The sequence below is a fragment of the Gambusia affinis genome, linkage group LG02 (assembly GCF_019740435.1).
Source record: "Gambusia affinis linkage group LG02, SWU_Gaff_1.0, whole genome shotgun sequence".
NCBI lineage: Eukaryota > Metazoa > Chordata > Actinopteri > Cyprinodontiformes > Poeciliidae > Gambusia > Gambusia affinis.
The window spans coordinates 31,511,864-31,532,943 of NC_057869.1; the positions used below are offsets into that span (position 1 = coordinate 31,511,864).

Genomic DNA, 21,080 nt, shown 5'->3' on the forward strand with positions numbered 1-21,080 from the left:
GTCATCACTATTTATTTTTTTTAGTGGTGCAGGTTTCACAATGATGTACAGCGTAATGATTGGCATGTGGGCCAGAAAAATATTTAGGACTATAGTGCATGTCAAATATTTTCTGGGTAAAATAAACCTGGATTATAGAAATTTTACTTTAAGAGACATACTATTTTCTAGCTTACATATACCTGCAGGGCAACAATGCTACCAGCTGCACCACTGTGCAGCCTGAGATGGAGTTTACATTAAGAAATATCAGATGTAGTTGATGTTCATTTCATGGAGCTATCATAAATATTCTCACTCTTCCCATAAAAAAAGAAAATGTACTAGAATTGTAAAAGACTGAAAAATAGAATTAGGTTTTGGTTACACAAATTTAGACCAATACATAAACAAATATGTATTTTTAGAAAAAGAAGAAAGACAAGATTACAGGTAGCAAATAGTTGTTAGCTGAAGCTATTAGTAAATTAAAAAAAAAAAGAAAACTGGATTTCAAAATACTTTTAATTTTTTCATACACATTGCCATGCAGCTTTACTGAGATTCACAATCATGATGAAAACATGTTTTCATGCTCCAGTCAGAGCATGAGACGGTCTGTTGTTCTGAACAAGCAATTTAAATACTAAGTAAAATGTATTTGATTATGCTAAACATTACTTAAGCTTAAACTATATGCATTAAGTAATTTGTACATTTTAAGATAAAATCACTTACTTGAATTGTGTGTAATGCAGGTATAGTTCAGGGTTACAGCAGCATTAGCAAAGAAACATCTTCACTGTCACAGAACATCATTTTATATAATCCTTACGATAAAGTTTGGGTTTTAGTTCCATCTCGTATTTTTATAGCACCAATATTTAGACCCAAAACTACCACACAATCCCATGCATTAAACACAGTACATAAAATCAACCAGGACCTCTTGGTCAGGTGGATCAAGTATTTCTGTTCCCGTTTAAATTAAACATAAATGCAGTTTGGAGCAAAAGCACCTAAAGTTACAGTTTCCAAAGTTTTGATTTCCAAATTTCTTAAATTCCAAGATTTCTTTGTCCATAACAATGTACATTGTAGTTTAATGTTGGAAACTCAAACATTAATCTATAATCCAAAAAAGAATCAAAGATATGATCAAATATAACGTGCAATTCATCTTAAAGAAAAGCTTCTCTCCTGATGCAGTGGGAAGGTTTGACATCTGCACAGATCCTCTTCACTCCACAACTGTAAGAACCCAGTTTGACTTGAAGATATCCACTGAACCAGCTGCTGTGGAGGTGATGTATTCTCCCTCGTCCCCCCGTCAGCGGGGGGCTTCAGAGCAGAGGAGCTATCCAATCAGCACGAGGGATAATTCTTCAGGAATCGGCTGGTTTTGCTGTAAAAATACAACAAAATTAACAAAGATGATCTGTACTCCAAACTGAACTAACTGAAGGAATTGAAAATTTAAATTTGCCACATCTCTTTGGTCCATAACAGAACCAGAGTTTACATCACCTCTGTTAAAGCAGGGTTCACGGTAACAGGATCGGTAAATTGGTGGTCTCAGTATTTGTGGGCAGTTGTCGCCATGACGACCGGTGTCTTTATGCATGCACTGGACCACTCGTGACTGTAGACCCTTTCCACACGTGGATGAGCACTGAAGTAGCCAGAGAGTCATCCATTATGTTACGTTCATTTTATGGTCATCTGTTGTTGAAATGAGAAGCTTACATACAACAAATTAAAATTAGATGTTGCTTCAACATTTCTACACAATCTTCTTTTCTCATGATGCATCTGTTTTATGAAATGCAACAGACCCATAACATGATGCAGCCACCCCCATGCATTTCAGTTCAGATGTTGTACTCAGGCTTACTTGCGCTCCCAGTTTTCCTCAGTTCCACTTTAGTTCTATCAAACAAAACATGTCTCCAAATATGAAGGTTTCTGTGGACATTTGCAACCTGCAATCTGTCTTTCTTGTGCTTCATTTGCAGTAATGGCCTCCTGCTCTCTGTGACCTTTCAGCCCATGTCGCTACAGAACACGTTTCTATCTGGATATCGTCTCTGTCTCACAGGCTTCAGCAGCATCTTCACAAGGTCTTTGGCTTCTGTTCTGGGGTCAGGTATGAATCCCACACCAAAGCAGGTTTATCACTGGGACACAGAATTCTACTCCTTCCTGAACACTACGATGGCTGGACTTTCCCATCACGACTAGAACTGAACAGGTGAACTCCACACCTGTGAGCAGCTGGATGACCACGCCATGTTTAAACTTTTACTCCACCACAGATAGATAAATATCTAACAGCCATAAAAACAAAGTGGTTCAGTGTAAAAATGATGCAAGTTCAGACATTTAGCTTGGAAAATCTGCTTAAGAAAATTTAAGGCAAAGCAAGGAATAAAGATTGGTTTTAAATTTCCAGCATTCTCCCAGACAAATCAACAAGGATACCACAGAACTTTCACGAGAAGTGATTAATACCAGTGTTTGCTGATCCAGTTGCTTATCATTATCTCAACTTTAACCATACCCTAAATATGTTTACTGGCATTCATACCTTGGACCAGTCTCCAAACCTCCATTCAAAGCATTCTACATCTTCCTCACAGGGTTCTTGTTGACTGGGCTTGGAATCAGGCTCACATCCTCTGTCTGGGCTTCTACAGCGCACAGTCCGTGTGCGAACACCTCGACCGCAGGCTGATGAACACTGAAAACGGCAAGGAAAATATTATCAAAGCATAAAGGACATACACCATTTTTATATTCATGAAGTTCCAACAGCAATATACTAAACTCTGTGACACTCGACCAGCCTTCAGCCTTCAGGAGGCGTTTCTACTCAGAGACATAGTGACCTTCCTCTAATAGGTTCACAGTTAGTCTGCTCAGGCCTTCCAAATCCACCCTGGACGGCTATGAACTGTTTAAACATAGATTATTTAGCATTTTTAACAAATAATGAACTTAGCACATTAAACCTACTGTAACAATCTAATGTAAATTCTGCACTAAGTAGCACCAAAGAGTTCCTCCTGTCCCCCGTAGAGTGTTGGACTACCTGTGACCAGTCTGAGGCCTCCCATTCTGGAAGGCAGGAGTTGCCCTCACAATCCTGTTGCCCCACAGGTTTGCCCCCATGGCAGTCCCGGTCCTTGGTGTGGATGAGTGAGCCGTTTAGTGAGGGGTAAACACAAGACACCTGTCTCTGCTGGAGACCATTACCACAGGAGACGGAGCAGGGCCCCCACTCACCTGCCACCCACCTGTGGAGAATATCTCAGCTTTTATTCTTTCACTTCACATTTTGACTAACTGAGTCTATAACACATATGATGTAACTTCCCATCACATTCTATCTCAAGTTTTCTATGCAATCTCACTGATCTTGTAAATGCAGGAAAACATCAGTGATTCAAGTTTAAAACTGAATGATGTTCCTGTTATTACTAACTGAACAAAGCAAACTGGATTCTATCTTTGGTTTAAAGAAACTCAGTGTTTTCTAGAAGTTTGCTCCAGATTAGAGGAGCAGAAAAACTGAATTCAACTCAATTTATTTCTACAGCATCACTTCAAACACCGTCTCAACTCAAAGCACTTAAAAAAATTTTCAATTCATTCAGACATACATTCAGTTAACCCTATTTATCATCAAGCGCAGTTTATTGTTTATTGTTTCTATGGAAACCCAGCTGTTTGAGTCAACCCCTGACTTCCAATAATTTCATTAATAATAAATTATTAATTAGAATTATTAATAATTGCATCAAATGTCAAACATTGATTTTCCATACAGTTGAAAAGATTAGTAAATGTAGAAAACAGAATCACTTCAGAATGTAAATATCTCTACTGTAAATGTTTGGCTGCAGATGTTTAAAACTTAGTCCAGGGGTGTCCAAAGTGGGTCCTGGAGGGCCAACATCCTGCATGTTTCAGTTTTCTACCTACTGGTAGAAACAACCTCCTCAGCATGTCAGAGTTCTTCTAATGAGCCAACATTTGATCAGATGGTTAAACCAGGGAGAGAACTAAAACATGCAGGATGTTGGCCCTCCAGGACCCACTTTGGGCACCACTGGTCTAGGATGTCTTGATGTGCATGTGTGTGTTTGTGTGTGGTAGGCTGACCTGTACTGGCAGGGCAGAGTGTTGCAGTGCTGCACCTTGGCCTGGGGCCGGGTCTCAGGGTGACAGTAGTTATCACTGACAACCTCCATGCTGTTATTGACTGTTCTCATACAGGAGACCGCTGTGCTCCTCTCACCTGTATGAAACACAACCATGGGTCAGTCCTCCACTGGTTCTGTAGTCTACAAAGTACCAGGGAAGGTTTGTCTGGCCCAAAAGGTTAATACTGAGTATAGGACTGAATCACTAACAAATTATGACAAACGAAATGAAACACTGAAAAACAACTTTAGACTATTTGACATATTAATAAAAACAAAAACAAATGGATATGGATAACAATAACATCCCCACTCAGTACAGCATCTGATTCCTGATGTCAGGTCTGAAGATGATGACCAGACCCAGACAAACCCCCACTTAAACAAAGAGACATTAACAAAACTATAGATGTGTCTAAGCCTCATTTCAAGCTAGACAAAGGATAATGTGATTTCAGGATCTTCACTGTATGACAATGAAGGGAGAATGTGTGAGAAAAAAGAAAATTGAGAAAGTGAGACAGAATGAGGAAAACTAAGAGAGCAGATATGAACAGTAGTTTGGTTTCAGCTCCTTGTTTGAATTCTGCTTTGGATGCAGTAACTGCAAACATACGGCAGTAGTAGGGCTGCGGTGTGTAACTTATAAAAAAATGTTTTTTACATATTTGTTCATTATGTCGTGACAGACAGATAATTTATGGGGAAAAAAATTAGCTCCTCTGTCTTCTCCCAGTGTTCCCAGTACAACCAGTCAGAGCCAGGATGTGGATCTTAGCGCTGTCAATCACTCTCGTGTTCACCATCTGCCCCTTGTTTTCTTCTACAGCTGGTTCACCACAACATAGCCTGCCACAAATGCTAAGGCTAGTTAGCATAACCACCTAAGACAGTGGATAAACTTTCCTGGAACAGTAAGTTGTTTCTCCTCCATTGGCACAGTGAGCAGCATCGCCTGACAGCTCTAAGCCCCGCCTCCTGGCTCTGATTGGTTGTTTTAGGTCGGCATTTATTCAGACCTCAATAGTAGTTCAGGGGGGAGGAGGTGCAGAGGACTGATTGCATAGAATAATCAGATAATAGACTGATTATCTGTCTCATATTACACAGTCACAACATACTTACAGTTTTAACATATATGTAAAAAAATAAATAAATTCTGTAAAGAACAATAAGAACAATAATAATCACACAGACCAACCTTTCAGTGAGAAGCATTTTTCAATCAATTATTTAACTGATCTATCTCAGCCCAGACAATTTGCTGAGGGCCTTATCTACAAAGAGTCAAATAAGGAGTGCTAAATTAAATTAAAAATTAAAAAAAGAAAAAAATACCAAAGAAAACATGAGTATTGCAACTGTGAAAGAACCTAAAAGGGAATGAATACCTTGGCATGGTGGCATGAATAGTGTTGAACTCTTACCTCCTCCACACTGAACTGAACAGTTCTGCCAGCTACTGTGAGCCCAGACATAGAGGTACTCTGGTTCTGCCTGTTTCTCACTGCTCCGGTCCTGGCTCGTGTTCACAGGTATGGTGTACTCATAGTGGATCCCATAGCTCTGATCGTGAAAGAGCAGGACCTACGATCACAACAAAAGTACCTGAAGAAAGCTCAGCAAGCCTTAAAGGGCCAGTGACATTGATTCTCCTCACATTGTCTTTTTATCTTTATAATACTGATTCATCTCTTGTCAATTTATTACAGCCAGCTGTTGATCAATAGTAAGTTACATCCATTGATCGTCTATACCTGCTTATCCCCAGAGTTATGGGGGATGAGGAGAATCACCTGTCCATCATAGGACAACACAGGAAAAACAAGTGTATACACCCATACCTAATGCTCAGCTCACCTACATGACTCCCTCTATCAGTCATGTTTTTTCACTCAGTGAGAGAGAACCCATTCTTACCCACCTTTAAACTGTAGTTTCATATTTAGTGAGAGGCTATTTCTTCCACAAATCTTTTTTGACTAAATATAAACACAGAGAGTACATTTTTGTCTCTAGGCATATGTAACCCACCCGCTCACTGGCCCACCTTACCATTAGGTGTAAGGGAGTTTTAGTGGGCCCTTTGGCAGAAATCTTCTCCCACAGTCCTCTTCTAACATATCGCACCATGGTCCCAGCCAGCTCAAAGTCTCCTGGAAGTTCAATTTTCCAGTCGCTGTTGATGGATTTCTTGCTGGAGTCCTTAAGAGCTATAGGAAAATTACAGACTGAGTTTTCTGAATAACATATATTTCATATTTACACACAAAGAAATCGGTATTAGTCATTCGTTCCATCCATAAGACAAGGGAAAAGATGTTTTACCAATCTGTTTAAGTACAGATTTACAAGATATATTTGTGGTGAGTGAACCAAGACATGATTACCCAGAAAGCTCTGTAAAGGCTTGTCCTCCATGACTTTGATCCTCCACGCTCCTGCAGGAATCACCACAGCCTCAACGTAGCCTGACAGAAACACATAAGCAAAAGGAGAAAATTAAATTAGCTGAAGTGAATTATTATGTAGTTTAAACACAGATATTAATTTGTTACGGTAGTTTTATGAAAGGAAGAAAATGGTCATCTCTGCACTTTTGCCACATGCTGGTCAGTATAAGGGACTCCTGCAAAGTCTGCAGCTGCATTTCCATTAACCATAAAATAGTGAGAATTAAAATTACAAAAATAATTTACTTCATGGAAACACACCAATTAAAAAAAATCACGTTTTTAATAAAAAGTTTTTGTGATAGTATGAGATGGTTTTTCAGCCATATCAAAATAGATGTCAGGTGTGTGAAATGTAATTTGTCAAAATGAGAGCTGGCTTTTCAGACTGGAAAAAAAAAGGTCAAAGATGGAAAGTATTGTGTGAAGTTCACCCTGCTCTAAACGCATGATAGGAGTCTGATACTAAAACTGACACACCCACCCATTCCCTTGGTGTAGTTGAAGTCTCCTTTCACAATTTTACAGGAGTCCCCATGTCCATTGCAAACACCACATGCATCCTCCTTTGCTGAGGAGCCGATGATGCCGTCACAGCCAATTTTCTGTTCATAGAAGCAAAAAACAACAGTCAAAAAGGAGAAGTTAGAGGCTCTTCTAGTTCATGTGTGAATAACCAGAGACAATGTTTGTGGCTAAACCGTAATCACACAGTCCTCGCAAAGAATTAACAGTTGTCATAATTTAGGGTTAATTTAAGACATAATTACTTAAGTTAGAATTATCTCTGTTTTTCCTGAACTGTACCAAGGCCTCCTCTCCCCCAACATGTTTTGGGCTCTGACCCGACTGGGTTTAGTTTTAGTCACATCTGTTAGTTCAAGACCTAAACATTCCACTGAACACTGCCACTAAAAGTTGGTTTATTCCAGGTACAGGTGGCTATGACTGACTGAGTGCAGCTTCAGGGAAGATAGTGAAATCTCCAGTAGAACAATTCTAGTGCCTGACTGTTGTATTTCTGATGTAGCTGGTTTGCAATTTAGCTAAAAATCGGTTTGTGATCTCACTTATAATCACAGAAAGTTTAATTTGTGGCTTCAAGTAGTGTGGCTTGAACATGCATGGACAATGACACTGGATAATTACTCCAACCGTTTGAAACTCTGGCACATTATTCATCATGGGATATGAGAATACAACTTACACATGTCCTCATCAGCAGCACAAACCGTCATGTTGATGCGTACCTTACAGCTCCCTTTAATGCAGAGATCTGACTCATAAGGTCCACAGGAAGTGCCATCAATAACTCTGTCAGCCATCAGGGCCGGGACATCATAACCCACCGGGCTGCAGAACAACATACATGGCTTATCTGCTCATCCACACACACAGAAACACACACAGCTCGATTTTAGCAGGAGAAATAAAAGATGAACATACAAATAAAAATGTTAAGCTACATTACTGTGAAGAGCTATAAGAAGATAACCACAGTAGATGAAACTTGACAGTCTCTGTTATGCTACGTATTCTTGTTTTTTCTTTTTTTGGTCTAAGCTTAAACTTCAGTAGATCAGGACTTTATAAAAAAGATTTAAATACATTTTTAAACCCTTTAACAGAAAAAGCCTTAAACTATAAACCCTTTCTTCCCACAGTGCACAGCATCCATGATGTGGCTGATTACCTGATGAGGTGTTTGTTTGTTTGTTTGTATGTTTGTTTCTCACCATCATTAATGAACGCAGTCAGCAGTCTGCCCTTTCTTTTACTGGCATGTTGGTCATAGGAAAGACACTGCAGGTCTCTGAAACTCGGAGCCCCTTTGGGACATGGCTGGCCTTGACACGCCTTGTGCTCCACACTGGCTTCTGGACAGTGCCGTCCATCTGGACCGGGCCTAAAGACAGAAGGAGTCAAAGTGGTCAGTAATAGTTAGTTGCTGTCTCCATCCTTTTAATCTCCTGCTGTATGGGTTTTTAATACTGGGAATAACACCAGGTTTTAGTTTGTTTGTCTCTTGTCAGTTGGTGACTGCAATATAATGTATAGAAGAAAATAAACGCGTGTGCACACAGAAACATACGGCGGGTTGTCACACTTCCTCTGTCTGAACTGGACCCCAGTACCACAGGTCCGACTGCACATGCTCCACTGGCTCCAGGGACTCCAGTCTCCATCCACATGTTGGGGGATGGGAGCCTTACTGACACATTGTCCCCCTCTGCACCACTATCAAGGAAACATCATATTTCACAACTGTACTGAAGTCTGAAATCTGAGAACATTGCACGTCCTTTGAGAAAAGGTTCTGTGTTTGAAAAAAAAGAAGAAATGATGAGAGGAACATTTTGTTAATTTCTGAGGATCTTACCTTGTCTGTTCCACACTCTGTTCCTTCCAGAGGAAGATCGAGTTTTGTTTTACATGAAGGATCTCCATCTACTAAACACCACAGGCCTGCACACATAAGATGCTGAAAAACCATCAGAGACAGAGGAGACAGCGGGGATGTTGTGTTAGAGCCAGGGGAGTCACAAATTGGCAGACATTGCTTCCGATTCATTTTTATTTCATTCTCAATGTCATTTTTTTAGAGGCAACATTATGTTTTCCAGGCGCATAGTGACATTTTCCAAAACAATGAAGTAACTACCTTCAGTTGATATAAAAACGCTGCATATATCAAACATGATTTAAAAAACAAATAATATGATGCCTTAAAATTGGACCCCTGTCTCTTTAAAAAACTCCTCTTTCCAACACTCTGCCTTCAAAATGTCATTATGTTGTTTACAACCGTCCAGCAGACTCTCAGTTCCAGCAGGTGTTTGCTAATTGCTGCTGCCACTAGTCTGGAGGAGCTGTGGGTGGAGGTGGGAGCTCGGATGGGGAGTGAAGCTCCAAGGCAGAGCTTTGAGCGTAGGCAGGGCTTTGTGAGAGCAAACGCTAAGGCACCCTCAATGGTTGCCATGGGAGATTCAAGGATTCCTCCGACATTCTTGAATGAATCAAAACAACACTACATGAATGTGTTTGATAAGGTAATAATGTTATATATAAAGCTCAAAAAGTCCATTTGAACCTAAACCACCCCATCTGGGTCACACAAAAATGGGTTGGGGGAGTGGCTGGCTCTTGCTGCAAGGCATTAGTGTTACTAAGAGACCACCACACAGACCACCCCCCTCACACACACATTTTTATTGCTAAATAGCAACTGACATACAGTTGCGAATGATGGAGGAATCAGTTGCATGTTGTACCTCCATGTCAGGACAGGAAGTGGAATTGATTCCGAACAGGATCTGGCATTGCTGGTCTGGACTGTAGTGCATCCCTGGAAGCTTGGAAGACAGGCGCATCCTGTAGCGGCTCCTAGGGTCTGTGTAGTGTAAGCACATGCTGGCTCCAGATCTGTTTCAGTGAAAACAATACTCATATGAGGAATAGAGTTAACAAATATGTTTGCAAATCTATCCTTGTTTTATTTTGAGTGGTGGTTGTAAGTAAGGTCCTGACGCAAACAATCACTAGTGAGAGACACTTTCTGACCTGAGGAAGTTCTGCAGGTCGCTGCGGCTGCAGGAGGACCATGACAGGTTGTTTGGGTTTCTGCCTTTCACCCATTCACCAGACATGATATGGGAGTGGCTGGTGCAGTTAGCATGGTCGTCATCATGGCTCATCCCCATGCTGAGGGGAATCATCAATGCATCACCAAGTGGTTATAGAGGAACAATCCCAAATACCTGAAATTCTCTTTTTATGAGACAGAACTTTAATACAATAAACCCCCCAACTTACCTTTCTATCTATTTACTTCAGACTAAATTTTTACCATTCATATGACCCCCAATATTATTCAGTTTTATTTCTTCACAATTGTTTTCTTTTTCTGTTTTTATCCAGTTTGCCTTTTTCTTAAAAGCTCAGCAGTTTTCTTTCTAATTTCCCTCTAATTGAATGTATTCACTGTGACACTTCAGAATGTGTCAGCATCACTTTAACAGATGCTGTTTTATAGTGAAAGCAGCTTTTGTGTCTGTTTGTAAAACATACATTTGAACCACATAACAAAATAACTTTGACTTTCTCCTAAACCCCACAGAGGCAGTGAAACCAGGCTCAGTTTTTCTATGTTGATGTTTTTCTTCATAAATAAGGATCTTGTGGACAATCTTGAGGGTTCTCCCTTCATGCATTACTTCAATTTTATTTTTAAAATAACCTGGAAGGAGGTCTACTTTTTTACTGACTGGGTGAGCTTGTAAAATATTGAAATGTTTATAAAATATACAACAAATACAAACATCATGATTTGTCTTGTAACACGTGAACAAAATGTGTGAAACTGAAAGCTGTTTCCCTGACTGGCCTTTCCTTCTGATGTCTCCATGCAGAAACACGCTTCACACAGATTACATACTATCACACATTGATTTCAACTTTGCCATGTTCAGAAAGAGACTTTGAAAAAGTATTTTAGTCTTTACTTCCAACATACTGAGCTCATCCGTTTCTCCTGAGGTTCATCTTTTATTACGCTATAGCAGTATCACATTTTGTCAGCTGTGTCTAAACAAATAACAAAGAAACGTTTCATTCGAAAAGCATGACATGAATCTGAGCACCACCTACTTGTGACCGAGCTCATGAGCAATGGTGAAGGCCAAATTAAGTCCATTGTCCTCTGCTAATACACATTTCCTCTTTGCACTACAAGCACCACCCAGGTAAGCCATACCTGAAACACAAAGGAATTATCAAGTGAGAAAGCATCTTAGTCAACATGTTGCAGGGTCATAACGTCGGGTCATCTATAATAAACATTTTTATTGAGCAGATCGCAAAATGATCAAACATAGAAAGAATGCAAATGATTCAACCGCATTCTGGAAAGCTATTCTTACTTTGTGAAATAGTTAGGACACCCTATGAGAGTCTGTGTACTTTTCTGACATATATGGCTCTATAAGTATTTAACATTGATTCGTACAATATTCACAAATTCAAGAAATATAAATAACAAAAACAGAAGAAAATTGCTGCTGCTGCCTCCTTTGGGTGGCTTCAGCCACACAATAATAATAATAATAATAATAATAATAATAATAATAATAAATAATAATAATAATAATAATAATAATAATAATAATAATAATAATAATAATAATAATAATAATAATAATAATAAATAAATAAATAAAATAACACTTAGTGAATATGTGATTAATATTTCTCTTGTAAGTTCTTACTGAAGAGACATAACTTTGCTTCAGTGCCTTTTTTTTACTGGGAATGGTGTTGGAATTTTCTTTATTTTAAGAATCCCATATGAGAAGTGACCTTGAGAGAAGAGGAGGTAAAACATACTCACCAACTGTATCACAGGGTTCATCTTTATGAACACAGAAATCAGTCCTGAGAGACCAAACAAAGAAATTACAACACCGAGTTATTAAAAACAACGAGGCAGGATTTCAGACAAAGTAAACAGGGATTTGTGAAAAGTTGTAAATTGCTTTATACTAATAGTGTTGATAAATGTTAGTACTCAACTTCTGCTAGAGGCAGAATGGTTCAGGAACAAGATCATCAAAATGGCCTTCAAAAATGCCTGAATATATTTAGCTGAGCTGTTGTGCAATTTTAATTAAACAAAAATTATTTTTCTAAACAAACTGATAAAATGACATCCTGCTTTTCTTCAAAATTACCTTCTTGCCCCATAACATTATAAGTCACCAGCACAGAGAACCAGTTTCTTCCATCAGTTTATCTAACATTTTTCAGTCGGTGTCACATGTTGCTGGCTCACCAGACGATTGCAAAAAAATAAAATAAAATAAATAAAAATTTTAAAAAATGCATGTTTTGAGAACATTTGTAAATTGTACTATGATTCATTTAGTGTTACTGTTTTGGTTGATTATCAAATTGAAATCACTATTCATCATACTTCCTGTATCAACACTAATTGCCACCATTGGTCTTTACCAGAATCAACAACACCAGCAAGTTTTTGAAAAGCTGCAGTTTCAAAACCTCAAACATTTCCCATGATTCCTAGAGCTTGATCATTTGAACAAATTTCCAGTGTGCTGCCACTCCACTATGTTGCTGAGCACTGGCAGTCAGCTGGCTGAAAAAGAGCTACCACTCTTCTCCCCAAAATGATGATTTTTTTATTATTACAATCAAAGCCATCCATTGCATAAGAAATAAAGAGTTCATCATCATCATCATCATCATCATCATCATCATCATCATCATCATCATCCCTTTTAAGATAGCACTGACTGAAAAACAACAGCTGGTAAGTTCAAACTATCTGGAGGTTTGATCTTCAGTTTGTGACAATCTACCAGATGTGTTGAACAAATGGAAACATTGCCAACAGTTGGTGTCTGTCTCTGTTTCTGGCTGCTGCATCAAGACTTAATACAACAGAGAGGAGACTTCTAATACGCAATAGTGTCAGGATTTGGATTAAATTTAGTGAAGTAAGATCTTTTGGAGTAGGTGTAAACTGCATACCTGGTGACCAGAACAGCCGTGTCGTACAGTCCACCTGTGATGTGGTTGGTACCGAGGTACCGAGGGACTGAGAACTCCTGATACTGCCATTGACAAAAGCTCTCCAGAGACCTCTGTCCATGGTGGCTTATCTTTAGTTTTTCCTGATGACATGACAGGTACAGTGATGCAATCTTATTTATTCCTGACATAGTCGTAGTACATAGCTTCAAAGAAAAGCTGAAAACTGGAAGCAATAAAATTAGAAGCTAAAATTATTATTAGCACGTACCCCCTTGTAGTGTTTTTCTACAAATGTCCACAACCATAATCACACACCAAAGTACTACAGATGTTAAAGTTGTAAAAGGAGATGGAAGCGAAACTTACTGGTCTGGTGTGAAGCAACACCAGTTTATTGACTCTTATGTTGACTGTAACTCCCAGACTCTTGTGCTGGAACATGTTGTCAACCTGATGACAGTGAGGGAGAAAGCTGAATGTTTTACTTCTTTAGCAGCTGAACATGTTAGAACATTATTTGATGTCATTTCCATCATCAGGAAAGCTGACTTTCTAGTAGGAGGATAAACCACTTTTCTCAGTTTATAGTAAAAATCACTGTGTTTTCTGTCTAACCTGAGCTTAAATATGTATTGGATCAACCTTTTGACTGAAGTGACGTAACTTTCCTTTAAGAATTCTGATTTGACTCAAAGTCCTTCCTGGAATTCTTACCATATTCATGATGGTAAGCAGGAATCTTTGTGCCACTTCAGCACCATGGTACTGCACCATGTTGAAGTCTGCCACTACCACGGTCTCCAAAGTGTATGTTTTGTGTAAGTTCATGGTGTTCCTCTTGGTGCGATCTTCTTCGCACCGAGGTTTCTTCTTCTTTTTCAGCCCTGCAGCAAGCAGGAAGAAAAACAAAGAATAGACACAATATCTGAGACAAAAACTGCTCACCAAAACATTTGAAGCACTGAGTCTGGGATATGTCTTCAATCAATGACAAACTTTTAGGTTGTAATCATGTTGAGATTTCTTCAGATGCAGACAACCCCGTCCTGATTCTTGGTCATCCACATGTGTATGGACCTTATTTATGGAATGGTTTACAGTCATTCCTCACTATGTGGGGAGCATCAAACTGTTGAAAATGTTTTGACATGCTGAAGAATCTAGAGTTCCTTTCACTGGAAGTAAGGAGCCGAGCCCAAGTCATGAAGTCAGCCAGACACCATGATTCCCTCTGGACCAAACGTCACATTTAGTAAAATGCCTTCTTGGAAAATCCAGACGTGTCCTTTGGAAAACTCGATGGAGAAGCTTGACTCCCTAATCCAGATCAAATGTCCCAGCGGCTTTAAGTCTCAGTGGTGACATGCTTTACACCACGTCGATGCTTTGTATTGAACTTGGTGATGCAAGGCTTGGATGCAGATAGAAACCATGGAAACCAGCTTCATAAGGCTCCCTATACTGTTGTGTAGGCCACACACTGCAAAAACACAAAATCTTACCAAGTATTTTTGGTCTAATTTCTAGTGCAAATATCTTAGTAAACTTCAAATAAGACAAATTAACGTACAAGTAACTTTTTAGCAAGACAGAGGCTTGTTTTAAGTAAACTTTCTTTACACCCTTCTTCCCTAATGGGGTTGGGAGGGTTGCTGGTGCCTATCTCCAGCTGCGTCCCAGGCGAGAGGCGGGGTACACCCTGGACAGGTCGCCAGTCTGTCGCAGGGCAACACAAAGACATACAAGACAAACAACCATGCACACACACACTCACACCTAGGGAGAATTTAGAGAAACCAATTAACCTGACAGTCATGTTTTTGGACTGTGGGAGGAAGCCGGAGAACCCGGAGAGAACCCACGCATGCACAGGGAGAACATGCAAACTCCATGCAGAAGGATCCCCGGCCGGGAATCGAACCCGGGACCTTCTTGCTGCAAGGCAACTGCGCCACTGTGCAGCCCGTTTTAAGTAAACAATTTCTTAATATTAATGAAAATGTACTTGTTCCATTGGCAGATTATTTCACTTATAATAAGACATTTTTCCCATGTTAAAAGTTAATTTATGTGTCAATGTAAATAGAACTTATCCATCAATATTTACTTAAAACAAGCCTCTGCCACACCAGATCTGAACCTAATGAAAGTGAGGTGACTCCCATTGTTGCTTAGCTACTCTGTTCAGTTTAGACCATTTGTTTTATGGTTCGAAAAAGTTATTCCGATGTGATATTGGTTTGTTCATTCTTTTTCCTCCCCATTCTTCTGAGAGGAATTGAGGTGGAGGATGAGGAAAGAAGGAAAACATGGAACACTAATATAGCTGTGTAGATCAACATAAACTGAATAGGTGATTGTATAAGTCTAAACCACCTTTTGTGAACAGACGAGATGCACATTCTTCATCTTGTTCCTAAATAAAAATTTGAATGGAAAAAAACCAAGCCTCTGCATCTTCCTGAAAAGTTATTTTTTAATTTAGTTGGTCTTATTTGAAGTTTCCTGAGATATTTGCACTAGAAAATAGACTAAAAATACTTGGCAAGATTTTGTCTTTTTGCAGTGTATTTTGAAGGTCTGCAGCCACTAATTCTGTAAAAAGTCATTAACCTCTAACCTCACATCTACTTAACCCATGAGTGATTTTATGTGAACTCTTACTAACCGGCTGAGTTAATACGACCAACAGTTGCCTGAGAAAATCTTAGTTGTTATAAAATTTCACAACTGGACCTGTTGCCAAGGTAGACTCATGTCAACGCATCATTCAATGAGATGGAAAGTTTGGAGGAGACATTTGGCATGCCTTGGGACTTGGGACAAAAAAATTAGGATTTGAATGGGTAAGCAAGCACTTTTGGTGATATGCTGTATGTTGAAAATCAGATCAAGCATACCATAATCCTAATAGCTCTCCATTTGGTGGTTCTTCTTGTAAGTAATCATTGGAAAGAAAGAAGGCAGACAAAAAGAAAACATGTTAGAAGAGAGTTTGTTCACAGTTAAAAAGAAGATACAGCCTGTGTGTCTCGTTGTCCTGCTGTTTTTCCATTAATATACAGCTCTGTAACAGCTCAAGAAAAATACAGATGAAAATAATTCACTTCCTGAATTTTAAGTTGATTTCTATTTGTATTCTAGCACTACAACATTCTTTTGTTATTGTTGCAAAAATGCTATAAAGATTATTATTGTTGCTGTTACGTAACAGATAAGTACATTTCAGCCAGCATCATGGAGATGTAAGACAGAGACAGGAGGAAAAAGAAATGAAAACGGAGAGATGAGAGAAGGAGGACACACAGGAGAGTAGAGCAGGACCCAGTAAAACAGTGCCAGGTGAAAGTGCAGTGTGTGGGACTGGGTTAGCGCGGCGCTTTTCAGGATTTCATCATCCTCTTAAAATCATAGGTGTGTGGTCCAAACCTTTGCTTTCTGACATCTGAAAACAATCTAAAGCAGTTGGTCTCAAACTCCAGTCCTTGGTGACCTTTAAACGTCTCTGCTTCAACAAACCTGGCTCCAGTATGAACTCATTAGCAGAGCTCTCTGTAGAGCCTGACTGCATGCTAGTGAGGCAGTTTTTCCATTTATTTCCAGTGTGCAGGACAATGGTCATGCATAAAAGTTGCAGGATTCTGGCTCTCCAGGGATGCAGCTGATCTAAAAAATTATTAATGTCCCTTCCTGATGTAATAGGATGATGTATTCCTAATATTTGATTAGATTTTATAAGCTGCTTATTTGATACATTTTTGACTGCTTGTTGGTGGCTGTGGAGTCAGATTAAAGGCTTGTGCGAACCCAGCTCCTGGGCTGACTGTCAGCCCCAGTCGGCTCCTGCAGCGTTTGGGTGTCTCTTACCTTCTGCAGTCCCACAGTGGATGGGCTGGCCGGCACACTGACCAGGGGAGCTCTTCGGTGAGCACCGGTGTCGGACCAACTGGTGCTTGATTCCGGAGAAAGACTGCAATGGATCATATTCACCCACAGGCTGGATGAACAGGCTGTCCTCCCCAATCTGAATTAGCCCAGTCTGTGCAGAAACATGCATCAAATGAAAGGTCTGCAATGACGAGATGCTTCTGAGGAAAAATGCCCTGGAGCTGTCGGTGCATCTTCTTGTTTCTGTCCTTTAATGTAGAAATATTTGAATATATATATATATATATTCTTTTTTAAAATAAAATGGAGAAGTTGTTAGCACATTTGCCTCACAGCAAGGAGGTCCTGGATTCAGATCCCAGAGAGGTTCTCCTCTGGGTGCTCCAGCTTCCTCCCACCATCACAACACATGCATGTTAGTTTAAATGACCGTTCTAAATCCCCCCTGGGTGTCAGGGTATGCTGGTCTGGTCCTGTGATGCCCTGATGGAGTGGACACTTGTTAACGGTGTATCCCACCTGGCCTCTCAGCGACCCAGGAAGGGTTAACTGTACAGTTTGTTTAACGGGTAGGAAAAAAAATGACACGTATTCATAGATTGTGCATTTAGATCTCAAAAAAACTGTAAGATGAGCTTTAAAAAGCAAAATGAAGAAAAAAACGAAACAGGAGCAAGAAACGGGTTGGGTGTTTAGCATTTACACTCTAATGGGCTTTTCATCAGCTGATTAAAAGTTTAAGATCACTACCAATGAAAAAAAAAAACCCAGAGCTAAAATATCTTTAGTGGGACCTCCATGTCATTGAAAGTGATTTTGAAAATTAAAACTTTTTTTTATTTGACAAATTTCCCATCACTCTTCTTCCTGTACAAAATTTGTAGCTCATAAAAAGCAGAGACATGATCCTGATTCAACCAAAACGCTTCTCCACAACACATTGACTGCAACTAGAAATCATGTTCATAAATGTTATACTGCAAAAATTACTGTTTTCCCACCTCAGCAGGAATAAATTGTTGCAGAAAGCCTCATTTCAATAATTCTGCTATGCTCAAAGATAGAAAGTCTTTCTACATTTGCCATCAGGGGGGCGTCATGACAATGTGAATGACCAACACAACATGACCTGAGACAGATTTCTCGATTGATTTGACCTTTTTAAGAATGTATTCTTAAACTTTTAATCAACTGATGAACACTGAGTTTTCCAGTGAAGACTGGAAATCCACAATTAAATTGAAATAATCAGTCTAGATATGAACGACTCCTCCAGATTTACAGGAAACAGCAGCTTTTCTATTTTGACTCCATCGTTGTTAAATGAAGACATTGAGGAGTTCTCTGTGAGGTCCTGCTCACTTTAGGTTAGATTTATGACAAATTAACCCTACAGTTCTCCAAACCCAGAGTTTTAGATTCATAGTTAGACTTTTTTATGAAATGAGACAGACAATCTTAAAAGATAGTAAAACTTAGCTGGGATGCTCCAAATGTTAATATTTCATCCAGTCAGAGGAAACATGTTGGTCAAATTAAAGATTACTTTAAACCCAAACCAGACAGAGGTCTGAAAAATTTGATATTTAACTACCGTATATGTATATATAGAGAGAGAGACATATACTCATTACAGGTTAGCCTGAAAACACATCATCTGATTTAAGATGGAATTCATTGATTAATTTGAACATCATAACACCTTATCAGCTATCTGAAAAGAAAAGATAGATTTACCAAACCGCCACAGGTGCTTAGTGATGCCAGAGAGTCTGTATGGTTGATGATAAAGCCAGAGTAAAAGCAAAGCTGCTTCATGGACAGATGTCTGACTACTACACTTTGGTTCCTGAGCCTCTCCTCTATTACAAAATCTCTTGAAAGAATTTTGCGCTCTCGTCTTAAATTAAGATACAGACTCCTTCCAAAAGCCGACAGCGACACAATAATGTTCTCTGCCTCAGAATGTTCTTTACTCGAGAAATCCAAGGGCCACTGATGATGGCGCCGCAGCCTGTAGGCGGGATCCTCAGACAGATGCGTCTCCTGGCTGGACAGCAGCCTGGGAATCACCTCAGCTGTTTCCACATCAGTTTGAGCTGTGGGCAGAAACAATGTCCAGTTAAACACTGCAGCTACATGTAAGCCAGCTGGCAGCTTTGCCTCAGAATGCCCAGCTGAGGATTATCTCAGATAGGATTTATGTAACAAGTAGACATTAACTTTACATTTAGCATTTAGATACATAAAAGTCTTCTCCTTTTCTCTTCTCTTTAACCCTCCACGCCCTCACCTGCTTCATGCGTTGATTTCTAAACTGTCCTCCTTAGATCAGGTTCTAAATGACCTTTCAGCCATTTGCAGCAAACAGTGATATGTGATAAATTCAATAATTTTAAAAAAAAATATATATAAACCCTTTCTTTAAAAACAAAAATTGTGGTGATGTCAAAGTTAATGTGTTAATTGAATGTAAACTCAAATTCCTTTTAAAGTGGTACATTTTTTTGTGTAATTAACGTCCTTTATATAAGTCCTAGTTTTCTTTGTTACATTTTATGCATTATACTTTGTTTCCTTTCTGCAGTCTGTCTTTGTCAATTTTACTCCATGACAGGAAAAACTCTATTATCTTGTGTGAGAACTTATGTACAGGAGTTCTTCTGGCAATTATTTTTTACAGAATCTTGATAATATTTTTCAGATTCAGTGATCTTTCACAATCAGCAACAGAGCAATATTCACGGTATTTTTGGGTGGGTCTCCAGCAATGTGAATGTGTCAAATTAATCCACGATGATCTGCAACACGGTCGTCATTCAAATCATTCAATTCAATGAGGTTATGTCCAAACCTTCGACAGGTTATGTACAATGGCTTCCTTTTACACAAACATCTGACTTTTCTGTTTTATTTTTAAAATGTGCTAAATTTATTGAGCAGAGAAAATAATAAATAAAAAAAAACAGTCCAACAGTTTAAAAAAAAAATGTTTTTAATATAGAAGAAGATGTGCTGCGTGGCAAAAAAGAAAAAAGAAAAAGAAATTATTGTCCCTTCCCCCTTCATATTCATACCACAGTCTAGGGGACAGAACCCCCTGAGTCTTCAAGGCTATTGACGTCCCTGTCTGACAGTGGGGGTCGTGGAGGGGGGCTCTCTCGGATCCCAATGACGTTCAGGCCGGCATCTTCAGAAACTTGTACAGCTTAAACACACACGCGCGCGCCCGCGTACACACACAAACACACACACCGGTATCCGATCAACGAATAAGAACGATTTGTTGAGCCATACAAACCACCGGGCCGACGGTAGAGAGCTCTGTGTGTTCTCAAAGAAAAACCGGTGCGTCGCAAAAAAAAAAAAAAAAAAAAAAAAGAAAGAAAAAAAAATCTTCAGCTCGATATTTCCAGTAAAACTAAAGACTTCTGTAAAGTGTAGCTTTTTGTTAGACTGCTGATCAGATCAGCGTTTGGACAAACGAGACAACCGAGAGATAATCACTTTGTTTTATAGCAGATTGACTTTTTCACACACAGAAAAACGGGTCAAAACTTACCCGTCAGTCCGATGCAGAGCAGACAGAGGAGCAGAGGGGGGACATGGCTGTAGCGCATGATAACTACTCACAAAACGGGACTGATAGGTTTTTACTGTCCAGTACGTGTTTAACCGCTCACCGTAACCATCCAACGGGATAAGTTTTCCTGCTCTGAGGAAAACGGTTTAGTAAGCAGACTGGACCCGCCTCCAGCCAGGGAGCAGCCCCGGTGCTGCCTCCTCTCCAATCACTGCTCACTTTAAACCTACAGTAGCATTGCAAATTAATGTGCTAAACTGCTAAATTAAATCTCAGCATACTTGATGCTGGAGTAATCATCAGTAATCTGAAGCTGCCTAATGATTATTTAAAGGTAATGTGTTTTCCAGGCACATTGTGTCATTTTATAGTACAATCCAATAAGCATGTTACCTTCAGTTGTTGTAACAATGCTATATTATA

The 21,080-nt window shown here is 39.4% G+C and overlaps 1 protein-coding gene across 1 annotated transcript; it reads right to left on the reverse strand.

The window, feature by feature from the left end:
- Positions 1-486: 486 nt before the first annotated feature.
- Positions 487-20,810, reverse strand: adamts17 (ADAM metallopeptidase with thrombospondin type 1 motif, 17). The gene is made up of 23 exons (XM_044143128.1): positions 20,637-20,810; positions 18,812-19,173; positions 17,054-17,225; positions 13,901-14,070; positions 13,553-13,636; positions 13,184-13,326; positions 12,024-12,067; positions 11,285-11,390; positions 10,199-10,339; positions 9,910-10,060; positions 9,018-9,119; positions 8,730-8,875; positions 8,374-8,543; positions 7,888-8,015; positions 7,122-7,242; positions 6,575-6,655; positions 6,240-6,397; positions 5,612-5,771; positions 4,144-4,279; positions 3,071-3,275; positions 2,567-2,719; positions 1,507-1,651; positions 487-1,384 (listed from the first exon to the last, which is right to left on the reverse strand). The coding sequence occupies exons 1-23, from the start codon at positions 20,692-20,694 to the stop codon at positions 1,365-1,367; spliced, it is 3,156 nt and encodes a 1,051-aa protein (XP_043999063.1). The 5' UTR covers positions 20,695-20,810; the 3' UTR covers positions 487-1,364.
- Positions 20,811-21,080: the final 270 nt, after the last annotated feature.